Below are 27,361 nucleotides of genomic sequence, written 5' to 3' on the forward strand. Positions count from 1 at the left end.
AGCCCTAAGTCTAGGCAGGATATGAAGCAACACAGTCTCCTTATAGCTCCTACCCAAGCCACACCTTCAGGAAAATGGGCAGAGGAGCACTCACCTTCAACTACAAGGAGCTACCTACCTCTACCTTCCTTTCCCAGCTAACCTTATCAACTCATTCCCAACCCTCTTCCCTCAAACTTAGCAACCTCTTTAAGACCTAAGCAAATGATAGTCATTACCAAGGCTTTGAGAACGCAGTTTCTCATTTGCTGTAGACACAACCATAAAAACATCTTCCCACTAGGTTTTCTACTTTGCTAGTATTCAGCCTATTGGGAACATTTTATCAACTGTTCTACTTCCACTGCCTAGATCAGCACCATCCAGTATAAACTTAACACAAGCCAATACGTGATTTGGTAATGGTCATATTTCATATTCTCATCTGACCATATACGGCTAGTATATTGAACAGTGCATACCTAGATCTCTACTCTTGCAGATGTCCTTTGCTAAATCCTTCTGTATTGCTAATAACCATGCAACTTGTAATATTACAGATTTAGTAGAGGGAGGCTGGCTTTAGTTTACATGATCGTCTCTGGAAATGGAACCTTACTTTATGTTCCTGTTATACAGGAGTGACAGTGACAACTGTGTATTGATCAAGATCTTTTAAAAAGGGTTATTTTGAAGATTACGATTCTGACTTTGGAGGAACTATGGTGACTGGCAGTGACTGGCAGCGGAAGGAATCACATGTAAAAACTCCTTAAATAAAAATTTATTGGCTTTATGGGAACCTGGGTGGCTCAGTGGGTTGAAGCCTCTGCTTTCGGCTCGGGTCATGATCCCAGGGTCCTGGGATCGAGTCCCACATCGGGCTCTCTGCTCAACGGGGAGCCTGCTTCCTCCTCTCTCTCTGCCTGCCTCTCTGCCTGCTTGTGATCTCTGTCAAATAAATAAATAGATAAATAATAAAATAAAATCTTTAAAAAAAATTTATTGGCTTTAAATTAAAAAAAAAAAAAAAAGACCTAAGCAAATGAAGGTTTTTTAAGAACAGTGATCTCAGAACCAAATGCTAAGGAATGAAAATTAATTCCTAAGACTAGGCCTCAATCTTGGCTCTACAATCTTCTGATTCTGAGAGCCAAATACCCATGCACTCCATCTCCTGCCTCCTGAGGCCACAGAACCTCTGCCATGAAATAGGTACACACTCCATCCTAAAGGTCCCAAAGATCCAATTTAGCTAGCTATGTGCTGGCTAATCTGAAAACTGTCAATCTGAATACTGCCCCAAAAGCCAATCTAATTTATTTGAGCCCCACCCTTAGAAAAGTGTCAAAAGAGCCAAGAACCTTAAAAAGGGCAAATCAAACTGATAGAGTAGTAAGCTAAGACCAGCATGTAAATAAATGCGTAAAAGACAAACTCGCACATAGCTGAACATATGGGGCCACAGTCATGACACCGCATGTTCTTCACTTACCCCATTCACACATCCAATTTTTGCCATTAGAGAAAAGTTTTAATCTCTACTTTCAAAGATGCCACTTGACTTTTTCTCCCCTGGACCAAGTATCAAACACTTTATTCCAGTTCCTGCTAAGCAGGAACAAATTATTCCAGTTCCTGCTAGGCAGGACCATCTGAAAAACTCCCCACATTCCTGACCCAGATATCAATCCTCCAGTGGAGTGAAGAGGGGGAAGAGGAAAAAAATTTAACTAAAACGATGGTTTTTAATGGGAACCAGAGGTACGGTTACAATTACATAGTCCGACACAAAAAACCCGTGGGTGATCAGGAGTTGGAAGGTTACAAAATAATGAGGGTAACACTGGGTACAAGAAGAAAAGCTGTTGCAGAACCTCAGAAGCCAAGCTAATACGGTCTCTCCCTGCGATCCTGTCTGTGCTCACCCCTGCAAAAAAGAGTATCTATTAGGTCTGAGTTGCCAACCTCTCCATCCACCCAACCCCCAAAATCCCATCTTTCCCTGCTAACCCACTCCCAAGAAAGGTCTCACCTTTACAAGTAAATAATGTAAACGTGCCATCTACAGATTAGTTCCCCAAGGTAATTCTCTCACCCTCCCTCCGTACCCCACTTTGGTTTAACAAATTTCCAGTCAAGACCTCATTTAATTTAGAGTCTTACCTGGAGTCCATCTTGCCAGGGCCAAAGCCACCTCTGTCCCCACCACCCCGGCCCCCTCGGAAGCCCCCACGGTCCCCGCCTCGGCCTCGGTAGCCGCCCCGATCATAGCCTCCTCTTCCACCACGACGATCATCTCCATAGTTACCCCCTAGGACAAAAGAAATATGATAGAACACATGCCCCCCCAAATCCTTCCTACATTTCCTGTAACCTCCGTGCTTAAAGTTAAGGGCTTTCTGGGGCACCTGGTTGGCTCAGCCAGTTAAAAGCATCTGACTTTTGGTTTTAGCTCAGGTCAGGCAAGGTTGGGGGACTGAGCCTCGCTTCAAGCTCCACACTGAGCATAGACACTAAGCGTTGAGTTGGCTTGCTTCCCCTACCCCCCGCCTATAATAAATAAAATCTTCATGGAGGTGGAGAGGCTTTGTGATCCCAACTCCTCATTATCAGCTCTGTCCCTTCTTACCCATATGAGAGCCTCCTGGTCCCCCTCCTGGGCCATCTGGTTTAGGGGCCTTACACTGGTTGCATTCATTCCTCCAGGAGAAGTTCATGTTCTCACATATACTGAGAAAAAGACAGAAAATTCGTTTGGAAGGGTGGGAGTAAACAAGACCAAGAATTAGGAAAAGAGTCCAGTGACCTTAGAAAGAACAGCGAAGAAACAGGGGCCTCAAAAAGGCAAAAAAGGCTTCTCAAGAGCAGAACCAGGAACAAAAACTACAGATTACTGAACCCAGTCCAGTATCTTTCCCACTGTAACAATCTTAATTAGGTAAGCTCTCAGCCAAATCCATCCTCCTCGCTGAGACCTTGACGTTTGTCTAGAAAACATCCCAACTCTAATATCGAATTGCATACCATTTACAGGACTAAGAAAAAAAGTTTCACTCACGGATTAGGACACTTCCAGTCACCAGCTCGCTGCTGGCCGCCGCCACCACCACCTCCACTAGGGAATCCTCCCCGGCCACCTCCACCACTGCCACCACCTCCGTAGCCTCCACGGCCCATAGGTCCTAGTGAAGACAGAAATATGGGTCTGCTCCCCTTCTAAGTTTGATTAGCCTAACCTCCTTTCCCTCTCCTTACTCTACCCATCACCTCTTTACACCAGCAGCAAAAAGCAGCTCCTCACCTCCTCGCCCTCGGCCTCCACGACCATTGCCACCGCCCCGATTGAAGTCTGCTCGCCGAGTAGCAAATGAGACCTTGATAGGATTCCCAGAGAATTCTTTACCTAATGAAGATATAAAAAGATACCTTTTATTAAGATTTGTGGATCCAAAGGCAAGTTTAGTACAATCCAAGACTCTACACCTTCCTGTAAAGATTTACAATCAGATGACATATAAACCAAAGACAACAGTTTACCCTTGAACATGGGTTAGAACTTACATGCAGTTTTTTCAATACAGCACAGTACATTAAATGAATTTTCTCTTTATACCTGTCTTAAGTTCAATATTCAATACACAAAGTATGTGTTTATCAACTAATTACTAAGGCTTCCTTCCAGTCAAAAGGAGGTAAATGATTTGAGTTTTAGGTAAGTGAAGTTATATACAGATTTGTTAACTGCACAGGGGTCGGGCAGCCATAAACCTCTGTGCTGTTAAATGGTCAAGTGTATATACACTAAAGGAGCAGATAGAAAGTGTTGGGAGCCATAAAAGGAACCTTCAAAATGTAACCTGGTTCCCAAGGCTAGTTGCCCTATCCCACCACCCCCCCTCAGCCTCCTCATACATACCATCAAACCAGTCAATAGCTGCTTTAGCAGATGGTGGGTCATCAAACGACACTGTTGCCTCTCCCTTCAGCTTGCCTGTTTCCCTGTCTGTGTACAGATTAATCATGGGCTGCCCTGTTTTCTTATTTGTCTGAAAAAAGCAACATGAAATAACATGAGTGTTAGATGATGGGACGACCCACCTTCCACCTTCCTTCTCAAGAACCTGAAGTTTATCATAACCATATTTCAGCTCATCTCTTCCCAGTTACTGTTTCCTATCACACATGTAACTTAAATTAAAGTCATTACAACAATCTCTCACTTTATGTTTACCAATAAAACTACAAAAAGTTTAGGGCACTCCTTTTTTTTAAATCAACTACGCCTTTCTGTGTCAAGTGTGCTTTCCTTTTAGAAAATGGCAACATTTGGGGCACCTGGGTGGCCCAGTGGGTTAAAGCCTCTGCCTTCGGCCCAGGTCATGATCTCGGGGTCCTGGGATCAAGCCCCGCATGGGGCTCTCTGCTCAGCGGGGAGCCTGCTTCCTTCTCTCTCTCTGCCTGCCTCTCTGCCTACTTGTGATTTCTCTGTGTGTCAAATAAAAAAATTAAAAAAAAAAAAAAGAAAATGGCAACATCTAATATTCTTTCCTCAACAAGTTGAAAGGACAACAATTAAGACTTTTATTTTTACTAATGTGTGAGATCTAAAAGCCTTCAGAACCGACAGAAAAGCACCCACTATGTTCTACAGTACCTTAATAATACCAATCTGCTTGAAGTAATCAGCCACAGACTCAATTGTAACATTTTCGCCCAAGCCCTGCACGAAGATGGTGTTGTTGTCTGAATTATCCTGTTCTGCTTGAACAAAACACAAAAAAACAAAATGTGAATTTGAAGAAAACCAGCAAAGGTCAAACAAGTCAGTGACTCTTAAACCAACTTTAATACTGGATATTAAACTTTCAAAGAAAAAAATTCTGAAGAAACCAATCTGATTTAAGGTAAGACAAATAAGGAAAAAAAAATCCACCTCCCTTCTATTATTTAAGTGGCTGTATGCTAAGCCATTTCACAAATTTAAATTTAATTTTTAACTATCCCTTGAAATGTGTTAATATCCATAGAAGAAACCCAGGGCTCAGAAGTTCACTGCAAGATCACACATTAAGGGGGCGGGGCGCCTGGGTGGCTCAGTGGGTTAAGCCTCTGCCTTCGGCTCAGGTCGTGATCTCAGGGTCCTGGGATCGAGTCCCACATCGGGCTCTCTGCTCAACAGGGAGCCTGCTTCTCCCTCTCTCTGCCTGCCTCTGCCTACTTGTGATCTCTCTGTGTCAAATAAATAAAATCTTTAAAAAAAAAAAAAAAATCACACACTAAGTACACCAGTGTTTGTGATTTTTCAAAAGAAGACCCAAGATAAGAAACCTTTTTTTTTTTTTTAAGAATTTATTTATTTGACAGAGATCACAAGTAGACAGAGAGGCAGGCAGAGAGAAACCTACTAAGTTGCTGGGGAAAGAAACCACTGAGGAGATATTTCGGAACTTATTTAAAGATCACTAGTGATTATGACTACACCTAAACTCCCTTCCCCTTCATTTTCCTCATTCTCTACCTGTTTTTGTTTTTTGCTTTTTTTTTTTTAAAGATTCTATCCATTCACTCTGACAAAGAACATATGCAAGGCAAGGAGCAGGCAGAGGGCAAGGGAGCAGCAGACTCCCAGATGAGCAAAGAGCTTAACCCTGGGTTCTATCCAGGGACCCTAGGATCATGACATAAGCTAAAGACAGATGCTTAACCGACTGGGCCATCCAGGTGCCCCTCTTCTTTTTTAAAGACTGTATGTGGGGGCCCCTGGGTGGCTCAGTGGGTTAAAGCCGCTGCCTTCGGCTCAGGTCATGATCCCAACGTCCTGGGATCAAGCCCCGCATCGGGCTCTCTGCTCAGGAGGGAGCCTGCTTCCTCCCTTCTCTCTCTGCCTGCCTCTCTGCCTACTTGTGATCTGTCTGTCAAATAAATAAATAAAAAATCTTTAAAAAAAAAAAAAGACTGTATGTGTTTATTTGACAAAGACAGTGCACACAAATGGGGCGTGGCAGGCAGAGGCGGAGAGAGAAGCAAACTCCCCCCACCCCACCCCAGAGCAAGGAGCCCAATGTGGGGCTGACGACACGACCCTGGATCATGACCTGAGCAGAAGGCAGTTTAACAACTGAGCCACCTAGGCATCCCTCTACCCCTACTCTTTTTCAGATTTCTGAAGTGTCAAAGAACAGCCCAGAAAAGTCCCAATACCACATTAGCTATTCTTTCATGCCAGCTATGGACTCACCGGAGTCATGACGTGATCCTTGGTCCCGAGGGCCTTAAGTGACATGAAAAAAAAAAAAACAAACAAGGAAAGGGAAGCTGTTAGTCAACAGGGAGAGACAGACAAGGAAAAAAATTAACACCAATTCAAACTCTTGCAAAATTATCAGGTAAGTGCTCATAGCCTCATCCAAACCCTGTCCTGGGTTGCCTACCCAGAGAAAATCCTAGACAGGGCTGGGGAAGACACAGGCCCCTTTTCTTAAGATCTGTATGTAACTTGAATCCCCACAGGAACAACTCCACACTTCAGAAAATTCTGCCTCCCCCCAGCTCAGGCTGGGAAATGTCCTCAGCACAGACTGGGGGGGTCAGGAGGGAGACCCATTGCAGTTAACAAAACCAACTCATAGCTTGGCCCTATTCTCTCACCCCAGAGAGAAATGGGCTCACCACCAGCAATGTGATATGCATCCATCCAGTTTCTCCAAACTTTAACACCAAAGACACTTATCCCTTGTGGAACAATTTTTAATTTCATCTTTACAAACCATTCTTAAAACCATGTTGTTTCCCCAACCACATGAAAATAAAAAACATACATAATAACTATTGTATTTTTAAAGCATGTCCCAGGGAACAGACCAGAAATCTTATTTCCATAATGCAGCCTCTATTTTTTTTCCAGAGACCATCTTTGACCAAAGTTTATCTGAATCCACCATATAAAGTGTACCCACACTCAATTGACACCTAAATCATGAACCCGAGCCTTTGGCTTTAAATGTTGAGACAAATCAAGAAACCTTTTTGTTAGTTAACCAAACCAGAAAAGTTCCAGCTTACTGGGAGACTTCTCAAATTTGCCATTTTTCCATGAATTCAGTTTGTGCTGTTAAGACCTGGTTATTTCCCATGAGCCACACATGCTCCCAAACCTTTCTTGTAGTATAGTAGTCCACACCTTCCTTCCCAGAGCTAGTTTCTATTTGCCCGTCTTAGTTGAGTTTAAGCACATATATGTAGAATTGCATTGACACCATCCAGCATTTAATATATAATAAATATATACCAACTTCACCATCCTCAGGGCAGGACAGCATTTCACATCCCCCTTCCAGAATTAAAACATTTGGAGGTTGTTACACACACACACACACACACACACTCTAACCTTGGACACACTGATCAAAAGGATCCTAAAGCCAAGTTGGCACCATGTGTTCCAGCACACACACTCCAGTTTTTCGTAATGGTGGTCACTAAGTGCCAGAGGTGGCAACACTCCTGTCAGAGGCCTACTGAACACCTCTTCTTAACCTGGGTCAAACCAATTTGGCACCAGACGACTGCTGAGTCTTACCCCACCTGCCTCCAGGTTTAGCACACATCTGGCAGCAGGTGGCATTCTACCCCACCCCTTTCTGGAGGTGGTTCTGGACACTTCAAAACCTTTGACACTTAAAACACGCTAAGACATCTGCAAATGAACAATCAGACAAAGCATTGCTGGGAGTTGGGAATTTTGGAAACTCTGTTCACTTACCACCAAATTTATTGAAGCCACCACGGTCACTTCCGCTGGAGAAGACAAGTTAGAAGAAAGGACATGAAGCTTCCAACGGCTACAAAAGGGCGGTTTTTTTTTTGTTTTGTTTTTGTTTAACATTCCCCAAACATGGGTAGGTGTTTTGGGAAAAAGATACAAGTGGCTACTAAAATACATTCCCCTTCCTGACCACCCCTTGTCTGACCTTTGAGCATGTCACACACACGTGTGCAAATTCTCAGACACAGTTTTTAAAGATTTTGCTTTTAAAAGGTTATGTATCTATTTCCTCTGGAAAAAAAAATGACCCATTTTCCTTGGTTGTTCTTCCGACGTAGCAGATGTTTATTCCTCTTGTCGTGAGTGGTTGACAACCCAGTAGTTGGTTTAAAAACCCTACCCCAATTCACCCAGAAGACATTTCACACCAGGCTGGGGTAGCCCTGAACACATTTTTGTGGTTTTTGCTTTGAAAGCAGCAAGCAGACCCAACCCCATTCCATAAAAAGTCAAAACCAAAGGCAATGTCCCCTTAAAGCAAGACAAACTTAGCTAAGCCCTATCCTAACTACTGAGCTGTTTTTGATCTCCCCCCACCCCCGGGGTCACCCCTTCTACACTGTGAGAAGAGCGGAGTATTTTGCAATGTCACCTTTCATACCTGTGGCACATAAAATGCAGAGCAAGTTAACAGTCACATAACAGTTGTTTTTCTTTTTAAAGTTTTGCATTAAACACACGCACACAACAGAGTTTTCCTTATTTTTGTACGGTTTTTGAGATTGCCCCCACCCACCTCTGAATACTTACCATATACAACACCTCATTTAAAAAACCTACTTTTTCCAAAAAAGGAGTTAACACACTGACATTCCCCCCCTTTTCAAAGGGAGACACAGGAGGGTCCTTCCAATCATATTTACCAACAGATTTGACCAATGCTTTAACATCAAATCTAAGGTTTTACCTCAAAATCAACTACAGCGGGAAGGGGAAGAAAGAGAAGGTCCAGCTGGACAAGTAACCAGGGGAGGGGGACAGTGGAGCAAATAGATCAGATACCACTGTCAAGCGTTATTTTGTCCAAAAGGTCTGCACACTTCAGACAGCCCCATAAACCGAGTCACACACAAAATCATTACTGCCAGTCAAAATTACTGCAAATCAAGCTCATGGATTCAAATGACTACAGAATACGGGAAGAGTAGCCAACTCCTGGAAGCTGAAGTCATCAGGTTAAGCATTAACAACTCCTTTAGAGGACACATGGGAATACATGTAACAAGTTTCCCTATTACCAGGAGTGGGATCATCGGTTTCCTTTGCAGAAAAAGTAGACTTTACTTCCATGTTTCTTGCCTAGGATATCAATGACTCCCAATCCATATACACTTATGTATTTTTTCCCTTTTCTTTGGATATACAAGTATCAGTACTCAAATCTCTATTCAGAGGTGTGGGTGATACGAGTTCAGGCTCCCAAATTCTCTCCAAAAAATGGGGATGTACGAAGAAACCACCAATGCCCCCAACTCCAAACCCTCATAGATCCCTAGAATAAAACTAACCATGCACTAAGAAACTGAGCTTCAAGGGAGATTCATGCAACCCTCCACACTCCCCACTGATGTTACTCCCTAGCTCACAAGAACACCTACCCCATGCCGCCTCTGCCTCCACGGCCACCTCCACGACCTCTGGGTTCATAGCCACCGCTGCTACGGTTGTAACCACCGCCACCGCCCCGGCCGCGGCCCCCACGGTCCTGCTGGCCTCCCCCGTAGCCACCGCCACCACCACTCTGGTCCTGATTGCCATAACCGCCGCCGCCACCACTCATGGAGGACTGATCTTGGCCGTAGTTACCTGTCAGGAGAGAAAGGATTCTTTAAAGAAAAAAAAAAATGCACATTGCCATTAAACACTGCCAAAAGATATAAGACAGTGAAAATAAAGCCAGATGAGAAACAAGAATGCAAAAATTTTAAGAACCTTTAAGGGCAAGGGGCCAAGCAGTGTATATAAAATCTCTACAGAAAACAGAGATGAAACAAAGCTGAAGACCCCTCACCTCCACCACCCCCTCCGCCACCACCTCCACTGCTACTGTTGTACTGGTTCTGCTGTCCATAGCCTTGAGGGGGATTATAGGAGCTTTGCTGCTGTCCATAGCCTTGCTGCTGTCCACTATAGCCAGACTGCTGGCCATAGCCCCCACTCTGGGGCTGCCCGTAGCCGCTGCTCTGAGAACCACTACCATAACTAAGGAAAAAGAAAAATAAAACAGAATCATAATGCCAGCAGGTCTAAAACTTCATGTTTGGCACATCCCATCTCTGTACCCAACCCCCATTTCAAAGATTCCTACCCCCTCCCCCGACAACTACTCCTAATTGCTCCTGTTGCTGATGCACCATTCCTTATCAATTCAGCCCTAACCACATTCCAAGCCTTCCCCTCAAAATTTCTTACCTTCCCGAGGTGCTGCTAGGAGCTGGCTGCTGGCCATAGCCAGGATAAGAGGACTGTTGCCCATAAGATGACTGAGAACTCTGGCTACTGCCATAGCCACCAGTTGAGCCATATCCCTGGGGAGCTGACTGAGTGCCATAGCCTGCTATGAGGAAAAGTAAAGTCACGAAGACTATGAGAAAAGCCAGAGAACAGGTTGAAGAAAACATATACATCCTAATGCTCCCCATACTTGAAAAGTCAGCCTTTTAAAAGCTGCTTGGAAATCTTTTATATCTTGGTCAAAGATGCCCTTTCCCTTCCACCGTAAGGCTAATACTAACTTACTAGTATTAATTAGTGCCATTCTCATCCCACTTATCCCGAAGCCAGTCTTCAGGACCACTACTAATCATAACCCAAGAAAGTCCTATTCGTTAACATTTTAACCTGCTTACAGATGTGTAGTACAAACGTGACAACCCACATTATTTACATATCAGAACCTCAGGGCAAATTCTACCCCTTGTGTATCATCATGAGAATATATAGTAGTCTAAATTCAAATATCATAATGAAAATCACCCCCTCCCTGTATGAAAAGCCTAAAACTCTCCCTTCAAGGAATACTCTCCCCTACATTTCATTGCAGAGGGGAAATGGGGAAAAGGAGAGCATAGACAGAAAGATTAAAAAGTCAAAAATAAAAGGAACCAGAATTACAAACCAATTAAGTGTTTGTCTGGAAAGATTCAGACTCCACAAACTTTTAAGGATTACAGACTAATTGGAGAGAAAGAAAGTTTCAACATTTCAGCACTGCTTAAAATTAAGAAAAGCTACATTCAAAAAGAACAGGAAGAAGCGGGGCAGCCCACTAAAAAACACTCACTGTTCTGGGTCTGTCCATAAGAAGAACCATAGCTGCTCTGGCCATAGCCTGAAGTGTCTGACTGGCCGTAACCACTGTAACTCTGCTGTCCATAGGGCTGATTGCTCTGCTGGGAATAGCCCTGCCCAGGCTGGGTGGGGTAGGCCCCATAGCTAGAAAAAAAGAGTAACGGTTCAATCAGGAAAAGATACCTTAGCCACCCCTTGCCACTCTACAACCTGGAAACCCTGAAATGACACTCACCTTTGGGTTGCTTGTTGGGTATAGTCTGCAAAAGAAAACACAATTACATTACCCTCAGCCATCCCTGAGAGTCGAATAGAATTAAATTTCTTAACTCAAGCCCTGGGGCCTGGAGATAACAACAACTACGTTGCAAGAAAGGCAAAAATTTCCTCCTGAGAGGAAAGACAAGCTGGCAGGTCATAATCAAGTTTTCTCACAATGAAAGGAAAACCAAACTTTTACAGACCGGTAAGTCTTACCACGGGGGGAAAAAACAATGGAATCTTATAAGAAAACTACAATTTTCTGAAAATTTAACTCATGTCAGGAACTCCACAAATCTACACGTATTTTATTTTCTTGCCCACTCTGTAGGAAGGTATCTCCAACAGTCAAGCTAACGTCACAAACTTACTTAAGTGGGACATTTTACTGCAAGCTGGAGGCAGCAATCATGTGGATGTGGCCTCCACTCTCTCAACCAAGGCCTTACGAATAGGTACGTCTCAAATGAGGCCATTCTTCACCCTCTGCCCCATCTTGGAGAATGGCAAAGTGGGCTTTTAGTGCAAAGCCAGGTCACCAAGAGAATTCTCTTGAATCAAATGACAGGGATCATCAAACAGTTCGCCTTGGAAGACCAATCAACTGGTACTCAAGTCCCGAGCCCATATTTCCAAATGATTCCGCTTTCTCATCTACACTGCCTTCCCCGGGGCTGTGGGGAGTCTCGGCAAAGCTAAGGTACCGAAAGCGCTTTTAAATCGCCCTACTGAAGGCCCAACAACCAGATCAACCCATCCCCTCGGTACAGGAAACGAAGCGCTTCCCCCCGCAGGAAAAGGGCCAAGGACCAGGAGAGGGTGTGGCCTCGGGCGGCCGTTCCTTTCGGTTCCCACGTCAGAAAGCGGAAATTTAGGCGGCAAAACCCTCGAGACCAGTCCCAAGTCCGTTAGACGACCCCCCCAAGGGCTCCCCCAAACCGTTAAGCGGGCGCACGGCCCTGATCCCGAGCCTCCTCCCCCGGCCGCGTGGCAACCAAGGCGGGAACCAGGCGGTCCCGCCCCTTCCCGAGGGACCCCGGGGGCGAGGCCCACACCGGACGCGCGCAGCGGAGTCCCCGGCGGAGGGTATCGCGACAAAAAGCAGGACTAACACGAGGCGGGAGGGGGTTCGCGCCGCGAGAAAGGGGGGAGGGGCCAGCAGAGCGCGTGCGCGCACCGAGTGCCCGGATGCAGCACTGCGACAAAGCGGGCCCGAGCTCGCGGCTGGGAACGAGGGGAAAAAAGGCTTCGGGCCCGAGCATTTCCATCTGTGTCTCACGTTTCCAATCACCCAGAAGCGTTCCTCTCAAATCTCATCTCAAGTAAAGGGACTGCAAAGGCAAGATCCCCCCTACTCCGCGCAAGGCGCCAGAGGAGCGAAACAAAATGGCGACACGGGCCTCCCCCTTCCACCCCTCTCGCTGCTTCCCGCCAGTGGTGCGAGAAGACCCTACACGCGATCGCCGCCCAGGTCCCACCGAAAAACAAAAGCCCAGCTCAAAGGAAACGAAGCCCCAGGCTGGCACGCCACCGCCGCCTCGCGCCCTTACCTACCGTTTGAGGCCATGTCCGCGCACGCGCGCACAGGCCGACAAGCAACAAGATTCCAACACCGCAGAGCACCGACGCCTCGAGGACTGAACAGCCCCGCCTCCTGCGTCGAGGTTTATGTACGCCTCCCGCCTACGTACCGCGGAGGAATGCACCAAATGTGGAAAGGAAGGGGGGAGCATGGACGGACTCCTACAACTCTTCAGGGACTATGGAGGATCCTAACAGACAGAGGGGAAGCGTACTAACTAATAACCTTCAGAATAACACGTATAATCCTACTTTTTCTGGCAAAGCACTCTGACTCGCCCTGCAGTTCTACCTCACGATAGCTCCCACCCCTATAAGGGTATGGTACGGTCTGATTAACCTCTGGGGGCGGAGCGAGGGGCCCAGGGCGTCTGCGGACGCATCTGTAGTCAAAGCCGGGAGTCGCGGGGCGGGAACCGAAATTCTTCTGACTAGCCCCTTTCACTGGGCCTCACTTTCACTCAGGATGGCAAGCTCCTGCGCCCCATTGCCCTTCCACTGCACCAGACGCTTGGTTCCTCCCGCTCCAACCTCCCTTTCTGGCTCAAAGGTTCCTTCCCCGACAGCACACACCCTTGCGCCTCGGTTTCCACTTCATCGTCCTTCGGAGTTGTGTTGCCTTAGTCCCTACCAGGATTTGTGGATTGTGACGGTTGATCTAAAAGAAAACATGGAGTTTACCCCGGATCCCTGAGTCCCAATCTGGTCCAGCACTGATCTCCCACCAAACCCTCTTGGCTTTGCTCTCGACTGGCGGTGTAACTGGAAAGCCCAGACCTTCTGAATCTCAGCGTTGAGATTTGATTAGGGGTCTCCCTTACTCCTTTTACTGATAAGGAGCGTTTTATTTTCCTAAGGCCCTGCCAAGTAACCAATGTGGAGATCCAGCAATGCTGGATCTAAATACTTATAGAGAGTTTAAGTGCTTTCAAAATATACAATCAGGGGCGCCTGGCTGCCTTGGTCAGTGGAGCGTGTGACTTGACCTTGGGGTTATGAGTTCCAGCCCCATGTTGGGTGTAGAGATTACTTAAAAATAAAATCTTTAGGGGCGCCTACCTGGCTCAGTGGTTAAGCACTGGACTCTTGGTTTCCACTCAGGTGGTGATCTCAGGGTGATGAGATCCAGCCCCACCCTGTCTCCTTGCTCAGCCAGAGTCTGCTTGAGGTTTCCTCTCCCTTTGCCCCTCTCTCCTGCTCGTGAGCCTGCTCATGTGCTCTCTCCCTCCCAAATAAATAAATAAAATCTTTCAAAAAATAAAATCTTAAGGAAAAAAAGGATAACTGATTGCTTTCCCATCACCATCTTGTGAAGAAAGTAAAGGTATCTCCATTTTATAGACAAGAAACGTCAGACTAAGGCCAAGTGCAATCCAGATTATAGAGTGATTGAGGGTTCAACCTGATTCCAGTCCAGGTCTGTGTGGCTGCAAAACACAGTTTTTGTTAGTTACCTGAACGCTTTGCAGTGTTCTGAAGCCTGTTCACTCCTTGTGAGAACAAGGACAAAAAATGAAATTCAAATTAACTTGCAACTTGCACTCTAATCAGCCTGGCCTAAAGAAGGAAATTTTAAAGTATTAAATAAAACAAGACAAATGAAATTAATCCTGTTACACTTGCCAAGCAGATTTTCCTTCTCAAATTACCTTTGACCTGGGTTCCAGAACTTCCTTTGTAGATTTGACACTTTTTCCTAGAGAAACAATTGAGGACTATGCCCTAGGCCTGCCCACAACTTCTACTAAAATTCCTGATTGAGGGGCTCCTGGGTGGCTCAGTGGGTTAAGCCTCTTCCTTCGGCTCAGGTCATGGTCTCAGGGTCCTGGGATCGAGCCCCGCTTCCGGCTCTCTGCACGGCGGGGAGCCTGCTTCCCCCTCTCTCTCTGCCTGCCTCTCTGCCTACTTGTGATCTCTTTCTGTCCAAATAAATAAATAAAAATCTTTTAAAAAAATAAAATAAAGTTCCTGATTTAGGCCCTGTTGGTTCTTGAACACTTTGTCACCTATCCCACTGGAAGGACAAGGGAGTGGACTAAGGAAGTAAGACAAAAGGAAGTCAATGACTCATTACTTTATATTCAACAAATATTTACTAAGCGCCTACAGTGTTCCAGACACCGTTCTGGGCACTGAAGATGCATTAGTGTACAAAATAAGCAATTTAATGACATAACTAATATCTAATAATGATCATTTTATGTATATTATATATCTAACACGTATTTATAATAGGGTAATACTATGATAAGGCTTACTAACTAAACTATGATAAGGCTAAACTAACTAAACTACTTATTAACCAAACACTGTTCTGAGTGCTTTGAGTGTAATTTAATCTTACTCTTCACAGTAAAATGTTGATGTGAGGATTACATTTTACAGATGAGCAAATAGACACATAAGGGTCCAAAGCCATGCCCAGAACTATACAGAAGGGAGCAGAGCAAGGTTCCCACTAGCTAGCAGTTCCCGCTCTTTCACGTCTACGCTTCAGCAAACACAGCTCAAGCCCTGCATAATATGTACCAAGCATGGGGCAGACCTGGAGAGAAGAGGATGAAAAAGATCCAGTCCCTGAACCATAGGACCTTAGAGCCAGTGGGTGAAATGTGGGTAAGACCCACAGACCCCAGAGTGTACTTGAACCAAATGTGGTAAGTGCTATAGAGAACTCTGGAAACTGCTGGGACAGCAAGTCATCCATCAGGTGGACAACCACAGAAGGGGAAAGAGAGTTGGTAACATTAAAGCCAGGCCTTATAGGATAAGAAGGAGGCCACCAAACAGAGAGAAGAAAGGGTCTAACAGGTAGAAGGAAAGCCAAAGGCATGGGTGGGAGAGAGCAGCTCTGGAGCAGAGCGGCAGGGAGTAACAGTCTGGAATTATGATCTCTCATGCCTCCTTAAAGTCTCCTTTCTTGACATCCCTGCTCACCTTTCCCACTGTACCTCTGTCATATTCCCCTGTACTTTCTTCCTCTGCTCACCTGAAGACCCAAGGTGATAAATGGTGTGAAAAGCAGCCTGCAGACAGGTTTTGTGCAGGCTACATGTTGTTTCTAATTTTTTTAACTCTTTGCCAATTTTTTTAAAACTCTTTGCCAAATTTTTTTCTAATTTTTTTTAAATCTAAAAGTAGAGCAAAAAATCCAAACTTCTTGCTTTTCTTGAAAATTGGAGGCTCTGGCCATCCTGGGCCCACTTTCCATTAGGGCAAGGGTCAGCTAGAGCAAGAAGCCACTGAGCATGTGTCTGCAGTTAACTGGAGTCTCTCTTACTGCCTAATACTTCAGACATCATATTGAGAAAATGCTAAATGTCAATTGGAGGTTGGCGAAAATAAAAATGCATTATTTTCCTGTCTGAGTCTGCACCACCTGGATGCTATTCTCAGACCCCTAGTGGGGACTTCAGGTTAAAAACTGGCTCTAACGGGGTGCCTGGGTGGCTCTGCCTGCCTCTCTGCCTACTTGTGATCTCTGTCTGTCAAATAAATAAATAAAATCTTTAAAAACAAAACAAAGCAAACAAACAAAAAAAAAAAAAACTGGCTCTAGGGAAGCCTGGGTGGCTCAGTGTTTAAGGGTCTGCCTTCGGCTTGGCTCCTGATCCCAGGGTCCTGGTGGGGAGGCTGCTTCCCCTTCTCCCACCCACCTGGTTGTGTTCCCTCTCTCACTGTATCTCCCTCTCAGGCAAACAAACAAACTGGCTTTGGGGGCACCTGGGTGGCTCAGTCAGTTAAGTCTCTGCCTTTGACTCAGGTCATGATCTAGGTAGGATTCCTGAGATGGAGCCCAGTGTCAGGCTTCCTGCTCAGTGGAGACTTTGCTTCTCCCTCTCCCTTTGCTCCTCCCACCCACTTGTGCTCTCTCCCTCTCTCACTCACTCTCTCAGTCTCTCTCAAATAATAAAATCTTTTAAAAAATTAAAATTGGGGGGACACCTGGGTGGCTCAGTGGATTAAAGCCTCTGCATTCGGCTCAGGTCATGATCCCAGGGTCCTGGGATCAAGCCCTGCATCGGGCTCTCTGCTCAGCTGGGAGCCTGCTTCCTCCTCTCTCTGCCTGCCTCTCTGCCTGCTTGTGATCTCTGCCTGTCAAATAAATGAATTTAAAAAATTTTTTAAATTAAAACTGGGGGGGGGGTCATGATCCCAGGGTCTCGGGATGGAGCCCCGCATCAGGGTCTCTGCTCAGCCTGTCAAATAAATGAATTTAAAAAATTTTTTAAATTAAAATTGGGGGGAGGTCATGATCCCAGGGTCTCGGGATGGAGCCCCGCATCAGGGTCTCTGCTCAGCAAGGGAGCCTGCTTCCTCCTCTCTCTCTGCCTGCCTCTCTGCTTACTTGTGATCTCTGTCAAATAAATAAATAAATAAATAAAGTCTTAAAAAAAATTAAAATTGGGGGTGCCTGGGTGGCTCAGTTGGTTGAGGGACTGCCTTCAGCTCCGGTCATGATCCTGGAGTCCCTGGATGGAGTCCCACATCGGGATCCCTGCTCAGGAGGGGTTCTGCTTCTCCCTCTGAACTTCCCCATCTCATGCTCACTTGTTCTCATTCTCTCCTCTCTCTCAAATAAATAAATAAAATCTTGAAAACATTAAAATAAAAAATTAAAATTGGGGTGCCTGGGTGGCTCAGTTGTTAAGTGTCTGCCTTCAGCTCAAGTCATGATCCCAGGGTCCTGGGATCCAGCCCCACAGCGGGCTCCTGGATCCTCGGGAAGCCTGCTTCTCCCTCTCCCACTCTTCCTGCTTGTGTTCCCTCTCGCTGTGTATCTCTCTGTCAAATAAAGAAAATCTTTTTTAAAAATTAAAATTAAAAAAATGGGTCTAGGCAATAATATCCACATCACACCTTCGATTCCCTGACATGTATGTCCAGCGGTGACACTCCCAAGTTCCATGCCTGTCTCTTCCCCCAGTCTGGGGCACCTGGGTGGTACAGTTGGTCAAGCATCTGACTCTGCTTTGGCTCAGGTCGTGATCTCAAGGCAGTGAGGTCGAGCCCCACATCGGACTCTGAGCTCAATGTGGAGTCTGCTTAGCTCTCTCTCTCCCTCCCTCTTCCTCTGTCCCTCCTGCTCATTCTCCCTCTATCTCTCTCTAAAACGAACAAATAGATCTTAAAAAAAAAAAAAAAATCATCTCCGGGGTGCTTGGGTGGCTCAGTTGGTTAAGTGTCTGCCTTCAGCTCAGGTCAAGATCTCAGGGTCCTGGGATCAAGCCCCGCATTGGCCTCTCTGCTCAGCGGGGAGCCTGCTTCCCTCTCTCTCTCTCTGCCTGCCTCTCTGCCTACTTGTGATCTCTCTCTCCCTGTCAAATAAATAAATAAAATCTTTAAAAAAAAAAAAAGAAAGAAAGAAAAGAAAAGAAAGAAAGAAAAGTTCTGTGGTGTCTCTGGACCTTTGGCCTGGTATGTGTTCCTGGCTGGAAAGCATCTAAGCTGGACTTTGACCCTACCAGAAATTTGGTAACCACCTATCATCATCTCTTTCTGCCAAAAGTAAAGTGAATTATATCATCTGAAACTAAGAACTCCAATTTATATCACTGTCATTGCAGCCTGGCCTATATGTGAAAATACTAGAAGCCACCTAAATGCCTATCCATAGGGAATGCTGGTCAAACAGCAAGGTTTCTCAATGTCAGCACCATTGGCATCTTGGGCCTTGTTGTGGGGGGAATGCCCTGCGTATTGAAGGGTATTCAATATTCAACGTATAGCAGCATTCCTGGCCTCTGCCCATTAAACGTTAGTAACAACTTCCAGTTGTGCTAACCAAACTTGTCTCCAGGCATTGCCAAATGTCCCTGGGGGAAGGAGAAGGGAAACAGAACGAAATCGCCTCAGAATGAGAAGCAACCAGATACAGCTATTCCATGAGGTTAAAAATGAAGTGGAGGGGCGCCTGGGTGGCTCAGTGGGTTAAAGCCTCTGCATTCAGCTCAGGTCATGATCCCAGGGTCCTGGGATCAAGCCCCGCATCGGGCTCTCTGCTCAGCAGGGAGACTGCTTCCTCCCTCTCTCTCTGCCTGCCTCTCTGCCTACTTGTGATCTCTCTCTGTCAAATAAATAAATAAAATATTTTTTTAAAAAATGAAGTGGATTTAAATGCTCAGATAACAAAGAATACCCAAGCTCTACTATTAATGGCGAGGAGGGGGCCAAGTTGCTGAACAATGTGTGTACTATGCTATCATTTGGGTCTTAAAGAGAGAGCGTGAATAACTGACATACGTGTGTGTCTTTATGCATAAGATATCTGGAAGAAAAGAAAAACTAGTGACAGTGGTTATTTCTGGGGAAGGAATCTGAGACACTTGGGATCAAGTGTACAAAGATAACTCAAATTTCCCTAGATCCTCTTTTATATTTTAATTTCTTACAATGAATGTATTTTGACCAATTCAAAAAAGAAATTGACTTACAGAACAGCCCAGCAAAGTTGGTGAAAGAATGTTACAGGGTGGGACTACCAGGGTGGGAGGGGTAATTCGTTTTGCAGTGAGGAGGATGTGATGGGTCAGCCTTCCCTGAGGTAATGACATTTCACCTAGGAGTTTACCAGCTGAAAAGGGATTTGTCAGCCCAAGACCAGCAAGAACAGAAAAAGGGAGGAAACCGGCTGACTGGGTTCTTGTCCTGGCCTTGCATTTTGGCTGGTGCCCTGTCTACAAAGCTCAGAAGGGAGAGCTGAAAATGTCCCTCTTCTCAGGAGTGTTTACTGAGCCTGAGGAGCCGTGTGGAGCGATGGTGTTCTGGCGTTAGGCCACACCTGGACCACTTCCAGCCTGCAGTGCTAAGGTAGAGAAAAGCATCCCTTCCTCCAGGCCAGTGCAGCCAATGCAGGGATCAAGGTTTGAGGAAAGGAGCAGGAGCTGAACTTCTTTCTTTCTTATTTTTTTCTCTTTTTTGTAAGTAATCTCTACTCCCAACCTGGGGCTCAAACTTACAACCCCAAGATCACAAGTTGTGTGCTTTACCAACTAAGCCAGCCAGGCACCCCAAGAGCTGAAGTTCACTCAGTCCCAACTAGCTATTCCGTAGGACAAAACCCACACCATCCTAAGCAGAGGCCTCGAGGCATGAAAAGACTCCACTACTTCCTATCACTCAAAACAGGAATAGAAGAAAGTGACCTTGGAGATCAATTGTAAATATCAAATGATATTTCCATTTACAAGTCATCTGTAACTTGGCTTGGAACATAGTAGGTGTGAGTAAATGTCCTTTTCTCTCTCACCCATCCTTCAAGATATATGGCTTCAAGAAAGAAATGAATGCTTTATTATTTCTTTGGGCAGGATAGGGAGGGCCTCTATGTGTACCTCCCTCGGGTTTTGTGTCTCTAGGAAAGGTTGTCACAGTAAACAGAACTGGGAAAGTAAATACTGGGCAGAAAATTGGGCTGCGCTAAGAGAAAAGCTGCTTGCACCAGCTGGTAAAGGGCCGCACAGGTCATTGGGTCTGAGCAGGCAGGGCAAGGCCTCCCCCAAGGCAGGGTCAGGAAACTGAACAGGCATGGGGTGAGGCGTCTGGGGACAGTGGGAAATTTCCCCATCATTGTGCCACAATCACCACCAAATGGGTTGGATGTCCCAGGGGAACAAATTAGGCAACCCTGAATCCTGGTACCTGGTTCATGAAAATTGTAATGTAAAAGACTCTGGTGGCATTCCAGCATCATTGCCTTTCTCAAAGACCCAGGACCCTAGGGTTTTCAACTCTAAAGACAAAGGAAAAGAAAGAAGGGCCGAGAAAGAGTAGCAGAATAGGGGCTTCCCGACAAATATGCAGAAGAATCTGACAAAACTTGTTTATGCTTGACTTGTTCATGCAAAGATTTGAACCCTCCCATGCTAAAAATATATATCAGATTCATTTGCTTATTTTGACAGGAAGATACAAGTAAAACTACTGAGAAGAGTTCTGACTTTCTCTGTGGGGCAACCAAAAGGAAATTTATAAATATGAAAACCTTTTTTAGAATGAATGTTTCAAGGAAACTATCTGGAGCAGTATGATCCACCTATGTACTTTAAACTTGCTAGGAATGACGTTTTACTTATTTTGTTTTAAAGATTTTATTTATTTGGAGAGAGAGTGTGTGAGATCAGGGAGGTGGGGACAGAGGAAGAGGGACAAGCAGAATCTGCGCTAAGTGCAGAGCCCAACTCAGGAACTCGATCCCACTCACCCCTAGGAGTGACATTTTAAAGATTTTATTTATTTATTTGAGAGAGAGAGGATGAGAGAGAAAGAGAGCATGAGAGGGAAGAGGTCAGAGGGAGAAGCAGACTCCCCGCCAAGCAGGGAGCCCAATGTGGGACTCGATCCCAGGACTCCAGGCTCATGACCTGAGCCGAAGGCATTCACTTAACCAACTGAGACACCCAGGCACCCCTAGGAGTGACATTTTGAAAAGTAAAACAAGGGGCGCCTGGGTGGCTCAGTGGGTTAAAACCTCTGCCTTCAGCACAGGTCATGATGCCAGGGTCCTGGGATCGAGTCCCACATCGGGCTCTCTGCTCAGCGGGGAGCCTGCTTCCCCCCCTCCCCTCTCTCTGCCTGCCTCTCTGCCTACTTGTGATCTCTGTCTGTCAAATAAATAAATAAATAATTTTTAAAAAAACTTTAAAATAAATAAAAATAATAAAAAGTAAAACAAATCGTGGTGCTTGGGTGGCTCAGTTGTTAAGCGTCTGCCTTTGGCTCAGGTTTTGATCCCGGGGTCCTGGGGTCAAGCCCTGCATCAGGCTCCTTCCTCAGCAGGGAACCTGCTTCTGCCTCTACCTCTGCTTGTGCCCTCGATTTCAAATAAATTTTTAAAATTAAAAAAAAAAAAAAAGGAAAACAAATCAGTGAGATAGTTTACATTATTTGCTTTCCCTACTAAGTTTTTGAAATCATATGGGCCACCAAGATGAGTCTGAAAATGCTATACACACCAAAAAGGCACAGACAGATACATGCACACACCTAGAAGGACATCTCTGGTAATTTCCATGACAGCTTTTTCTGTTTCCCACTAAACAGTTGTTTTTCCAATGTTGTTAAGAATTTTGAAAAAAAAAAAAAGAAGAAGAAGAAGAAGAAGAAAATAAAAATAAAAAAAGAATATGGGGAAAAAAGGGGTGCCTGAGTGGCTCAGTGGTTAAGGGTCTGCCTTGGGCTCAGGTCATGATGCCGGGGCCTGGGATCGAGCCCTGCATCCAGCTCCCTGCTCAGTGGGGAGCCTGCTTCTCTCTCTCCCACTCCCCCTGCTTGTGTTTCCTCTCTCACTGTGTCTCTGTCAGAAAAAATAAATGAAATCTTTAAAAAAAAAAAAAAGAATTTTGAAAAAATTTAAAAAAAAAAAAAGAATTTGTCCTAAGGCTCATACCTTTTAGCTGATTAGAAGCCAGAGAATTTAGCAACTCCTTTCTTAGTGAAAGTTTCATATGAGATAACTTAGAAAAATTTTTTTGAAAAAATAGGTCTGAAAAACATGACATAATAAATTGGAAGATTTGCTTCTCGTTTTAGACATTTTCTTTCCTGATGGTCCTTACTGAAATAAGAAGACATTTTTATGGGTAAATTTGGCCTTAGTAATTTTTAGCGGAAGATGTGTTTCTTCTCTGTGGTAGGAGGAGAAAGACATTATCCCAAAAGCCCAGCCACCACTGAGTGTAAAATTGAAGATACAGGCATGGTTTATTTTAGTCCACAGAGAAAAATAACTTAACCCCGCTCAATGTAATTATTATTTGCTACTTTTCTATGACAATAGGAAAAACCTTCTGGACCAGTACCAAAATCATGTGGAAATTCGCTGATAATCGTATCAAAATGTACCCAAATGTAGGGGAGTTATGGGTTTGTGATTCGCCAGAGTTTTCATATTTCAGAGCCTCCTTCTACTGGTTTAAGATAACATGTAGTATTTACATTGAAATGGTTCAAGTAAACTCCCTGGGTGAGTCTTCTGGAATAATCTTGAATTAGTTTCCAGAACTCTTATTCAGTGGTGTTACCTAAGGAATGTAATAAACACTTGAATACACCCAAGTACTAGAGAGTAATTAGAATTTATGGGGAAAACCTCAGGACTCTCTAGGATAGTTACACCCAACCTAGGGCTCAATCTTGTGACCCAGAGATCAAGAATCACATGCTCTACTGACTGAACCAGCCAAGCGCCCCAAAGATACCTTTGTTCCAGCTTGGTCTAAGCTATTTAATTATTACCAAAAGCAAATAGACATACAGGCCTGCTTTACCTAGTAATTCTCAATAATTCGGACTTTTATTTTACCTTCTTTTTTATTTTTATTTTTTTAAGATTTTATTTATTTATTTGAGAGAGAGAGGGAGAGAGAGCATGAGAGGAGAGAGGTCAGCAGGAGAGAGGTCAGAGGTCCCTGCTAAGCAGGGAGCCTGATGCGGGGTTCCATCCAGGGACTCCAGGATCATACTGAGCCGAAGGCAGTCGCTTAACCAACTGAGCCACCCAGGCGCCCCTTTTATTTTTATTTTTTTTAAAGATTTTATTTATTTATTTGATAGAGATCACCAGTAGGCAGAGAGGCAGGCAAAGAGAGAGAGGGGGAAGCAGGCTCCTTGCAGAGCAGAGAGCCCAATGCAGAGCTCGATCCCAGGATCCTGGGATCATGACCTGAGCTAAAGGCACAGGTTTAACCCACTGAGCCACCCAGGCACCCCTACCTTCTTTTTTTTTTAAAGATTTTATTTATTTATTTCATTTGAAAGAGAGCGAGGGTCAGAGGGAGAGAGAATCTCAAGCAGATTGCACTGAGCATGGAGCTTGAGATGGGGTTTGATCCCACATGAATTGAGCCAAAATCAAGAGTCAGAGGCTTGACCAACTGAGCCACCTAGGTGCCCTTTACTTTGCCTTATAAAATGTCTGAGTAATAAAACCTTTAATCTTTAATCTCTGTACTCAGGAAACAGAGGGCAAATGGGCAGAGGCCTGAAAACATGTTTTGACGTGGAACAGGGGAAGAGGGACATAGAGATGCAAAAATAAAACACAAGGATATAAGCTTTTCCCCCCTTAACGTAAGGAAAAGAACAACAGGGGAAATTCCTGTAACAGAGAGGGCCTATGATTTTACAAATCCGATAATATAAAATTAGGTTCCAGGGGCGCCTAGGTGCCTCAGTTGGTCAAGCGTCTGCCCTCGGCTCAGGTCGTGATCCTGGGGTCCTGGGATCAAGCCCCACATCAGGATCCCTGCTCCTTGGAGAGTCTGCTCCTCCCTCTGCCTCTGCCTTCCACTCCCCCTATTCATGCTCTCTCTCCCTCTTTCCCTCAAATAAATAAATAAAATCTTTAATTAAAAAAAAAATCAGGTTCATGGGACGCCTGGGTGGCTCAGTTGGTTAAGCGGCTGCCTTCGACTCAGGTCATGATCCCAGCGTTCTGGGATCGAGTCCCACATCGGGCTCCTTCCTCGGCAGGGAGCCTGCTTCTCCCTCTGCCTCTGCCTGCCACTCTGTCTGCCTGTGCTCGCCTCTCGCTCTCTCTCTCTGACAAATAAATAAATAAAATCTTAAAAAAAAAAAAAATCAGGTTCCAACAGCATGGATTCTAGTTGGCATGCTGGGGACCTTATGGCTGGAAATGTTCGACAGGCCAGCTGGACCTGCACACTACAGAGGCTGTCTCAGGATGCCCAGGCCGCAGGGACCATTGCACCTGCTTCAACAGATGTGCTGGCCAGCTACTCTGTTCGTAAATTATGTTGGTACATCAGAAACCCAGAGTGGATGGGCAAAGATGCTCCCTTACAAAGCTCTGGATAGGGGATGCCTGGGTGGCTCAGTTGGTTAAGCAGCTGCCTTTGGCTCAGGTCATGATCCCAGCGTCCTGGGATCGAGTCCCACATTGGGCTCCTTGCTTGGCGGGGAGCCTGCTTCTCCCTCTGCCTCTGCCTGTGCTCTCTCTCTCTCCCCATCTCTCTCTCTCTGACAAATAAATAAATAAAATCTAAAAAAAAAAAAAAAACAAAGCTCTGGATAGTACAGTAATTTAAAGATATACTTTTGTGTGATAAGACATGTCATAAAACAAATATTTTGGAGAAATGTCAATATGTATGAAAAGAAAGTAAGGAAACGAAGAAAGAAGAAAGTAACCCCAAAAAACTTTTCTTTAGGTAGGTTACAGCTATCTACAGCTACCATATTAGAAATTGATAAACTTTTAATTATCATTAGATGTTATGTAGTCTCTGGAAAACTCCAGAGAGTGAAAAAGGCAAATGATCTCTTTGTATTATTATGAAAATAGGTTTGATGTTACAGCCCCTCTAAAAGGGTCTGAGAACCCAGAGAGTTTCCTGGACCTCACTTTGAGAACTGCTAAGCTAGATTATTATGCTATAGTAATAAAATGACACACATGAGTTTACTTCTTGCTTATGCTTCATGTCCATCGAGAGCTCTGCTCTGCATCATCCTCATAATGGGACCAAACTAGAACACTGGGGGTTTTGGGGGCGAGGGGGGAAAAACAAACGCCAGAGGTCTCTGAATTAAAGCTTTGGTCCAGTATTTGTACATTCATTTCCATTTACAATTCATTGGGCAGAACTAGTCACGTGGCTTTCCTCAACCACAGGGCGGGGGGCTGGGAAGGACAATCCTGCCCTGTGAAAATGATCCTTTCTCCTTGAAAAAATTCTTTCTCAGAAGCCCCAGCAGACTGTCCGTGGGTCAGAATTGGATCAATTTCTGATAAAGAGGAGCAGCGTTAACCCAAAGAGGCTCAGAACTTCAGGGCAGAGGGTAGGGCACCTTACCTCCATGAACATATTGCTGCCCATCCAGGGGCTGAACAAAATTGGGGTCTGATTAGCAAGAAAAAAAGGAAAGGAATAGCTTTCACCGTCTTCCCCCTTCCTTTTGGTTTTGGCGGGCTCTCACGCTAGCAATCTCAAATAGTATAATGAAATAGGCAGGAAACACACCTAGAATGTATCTCTTTTTTTTTTTCTTTTTTCTTTTTTTAAGTAAACTCTATCACCTCATGGGGCTCGAACTCACAAGATCAAGAGTCACATGCTCTACCGACTGAGTCCACCAGGGGCTCCAAAGTGTATCTCCTAAACGGGAAGATTTCCACTTGGAGCAATACTTGTCTACGAGATAGCAAAACTGAATATTGTATTTCATCACAACTAGGTCCAACCAGCTAAACCTAATAAACAGCATGGACTTTGAGTGAGTTCCAGATGCTAGACCCTTATAGGACCGAACTGAAGACTCCTTCTTGACCAATGAACAATGGGCCTTGTTTTAACCACCTGGGTCAAACCTATGGATTCATTCCATTCTATCCAAAGTGTTCAGTTTTCATTCTTAATTAGCATATTACCATGAAAAACCCCTCCTAATATTCAGAACTCTTGACCTCTCCCACTCACCAACCCTCCCAGTGAATTTCTTCTTCTGTCAAACACATTCAGCTAAAAAAGCTATTTCAAACTTTGGGGATCTTTGTTTTATTCATTGATAGAAATGATACAATGTTAGGGGCACCTGGGTGGCTCAGTTGGTTAAGTGCCCAGCTCTTGGTTTCAGCTCGGTTCATGATCTCGTGGTGACAGGATCAAGCCCCAAGTAGGACTCTGCACTCAGCGTGGAGTCTGCTTCAGATTCTCTCTCCCTCCAGCTCTCTCTCACAAATAAATAAATAAAATCTTTCAAATAATAAAAATGGGAATTTTGTCCACAAGTTGACCATCTAGAACAAGAGTCAATTAAACATTTTCCATAAAGCACAGACAGTAAATATTTTAGGCTTTGTAAAGGTCTCTGTAGCAAGTACTCAACCCTGTCTTTGTAGCAGTAAAGCAGCCCTAGACAACAGGTCAATGAATGGGAGTAGCTGTGGTACAATGAGACTTGACTTACAAAAAGGGGTTGATGGCTGGATTTGGCCAGAGGGCCAGTCTGCCAGCTCCTGAATTAGAATTAAAACCACTGAACTATGGTCTATTATAAAAACCAATCTGAAAGCAGGGTAAAAATCAAGTTGCAGATCCCTGGGTAAACCCAAATCTCCTGAGAGATCTCCTCTGTGGAACGGTCCCCAGCAGAAAAAGGATCAGAAAGCCACATGATTTCTTCTATGAGCTGATTGGGGCCAAGTACAAATCAGCCTGTCATACCTTAGATGGTTCATTTACTAACCTAACCCAGGCAGTGGCCTGTAGTGATCAGAAATTTAAGATCATTTCTAGGAAGGGTCAACTACCAAAGGAGCTAACCCAATTCCAAAACCAAGATACAAAGCAGGTGCTCCTCTGTAAAGAAATATGAGAAATAATGATCTATCAGAGGGCAGGGCCAGTCAAGACCACCTGCAGACCACCATTCATTCTAACACCCTGATCAGCCCAGCTT

General features: G+C 44.9%; 1 protein-coding gene across 4 annotated transcripts; it reads right to left on the bottom strand.

Moving 5' to 3' along the window:
• Positions 1–1,707: 1,707 nt before the first annotated feature.
• Positions 1,708–12,994, bottom strand: FUS (FUS RNA binding protein). 4 transcript variants are annotated; one of them, XM_080830509.1, is made up of 15 exons: positions 12,914–12,994; positions 11,334–11,358; positions 11,091–11,242; positions 10,220–10,364; positions 9,819–10,009; positions 9,406–9,613; positions 7,745–7,779; positions 6,221–6,253; positions 4,637–4,740; positions 3,899–4,028; positions 3,284–3,385; positions 3,041–3,164; positions 2,612–2,712; positions 2,146–2,293; positions 1,708–1,909 (listed from the first exon to the last, which is right to left on the bottom strand). In XM_080830509.1, the coding sequence occupies exons 1-15, from the start codon at positions 12,924–12,926 to the stop codon at positions 1,870–1,872; spliced, it is 1,551 nt and encodes a 516-aa protein (XP_080686635.1). In that variant the 5' UTR covers positions 12,927–12,994; the 3' UTR covers positions 1,708–1,869. The 4 variants fall into 4 exon arrangements, with proteins under 4 accessions (XP_080686635.1, XP_080686638.1, XP_080686636.1 ...); XM_080830512.1 differs by having other exon boundaries at positions 9,843–10,009; positions 10,220–10,361; positions 12,914–12,993; XM_080830510.1 differs by having other exon boundaries at positions 10,220–10,361; positions 12,914–12,993.
• Between the last annotated feature and the right edge of the window lie 14,367 nt (positions 12,995–27,361).

This window comes from Martes martes, assembly GCF_963455335.1.
Source record: "Martes martes genome assembly, chromosome: 18".
Lineage (NCBI taxonomy): Eukaryota > Metazoa > Chordata > Mammalia > Carnivora > Mustelidae > Martes > Martes martes.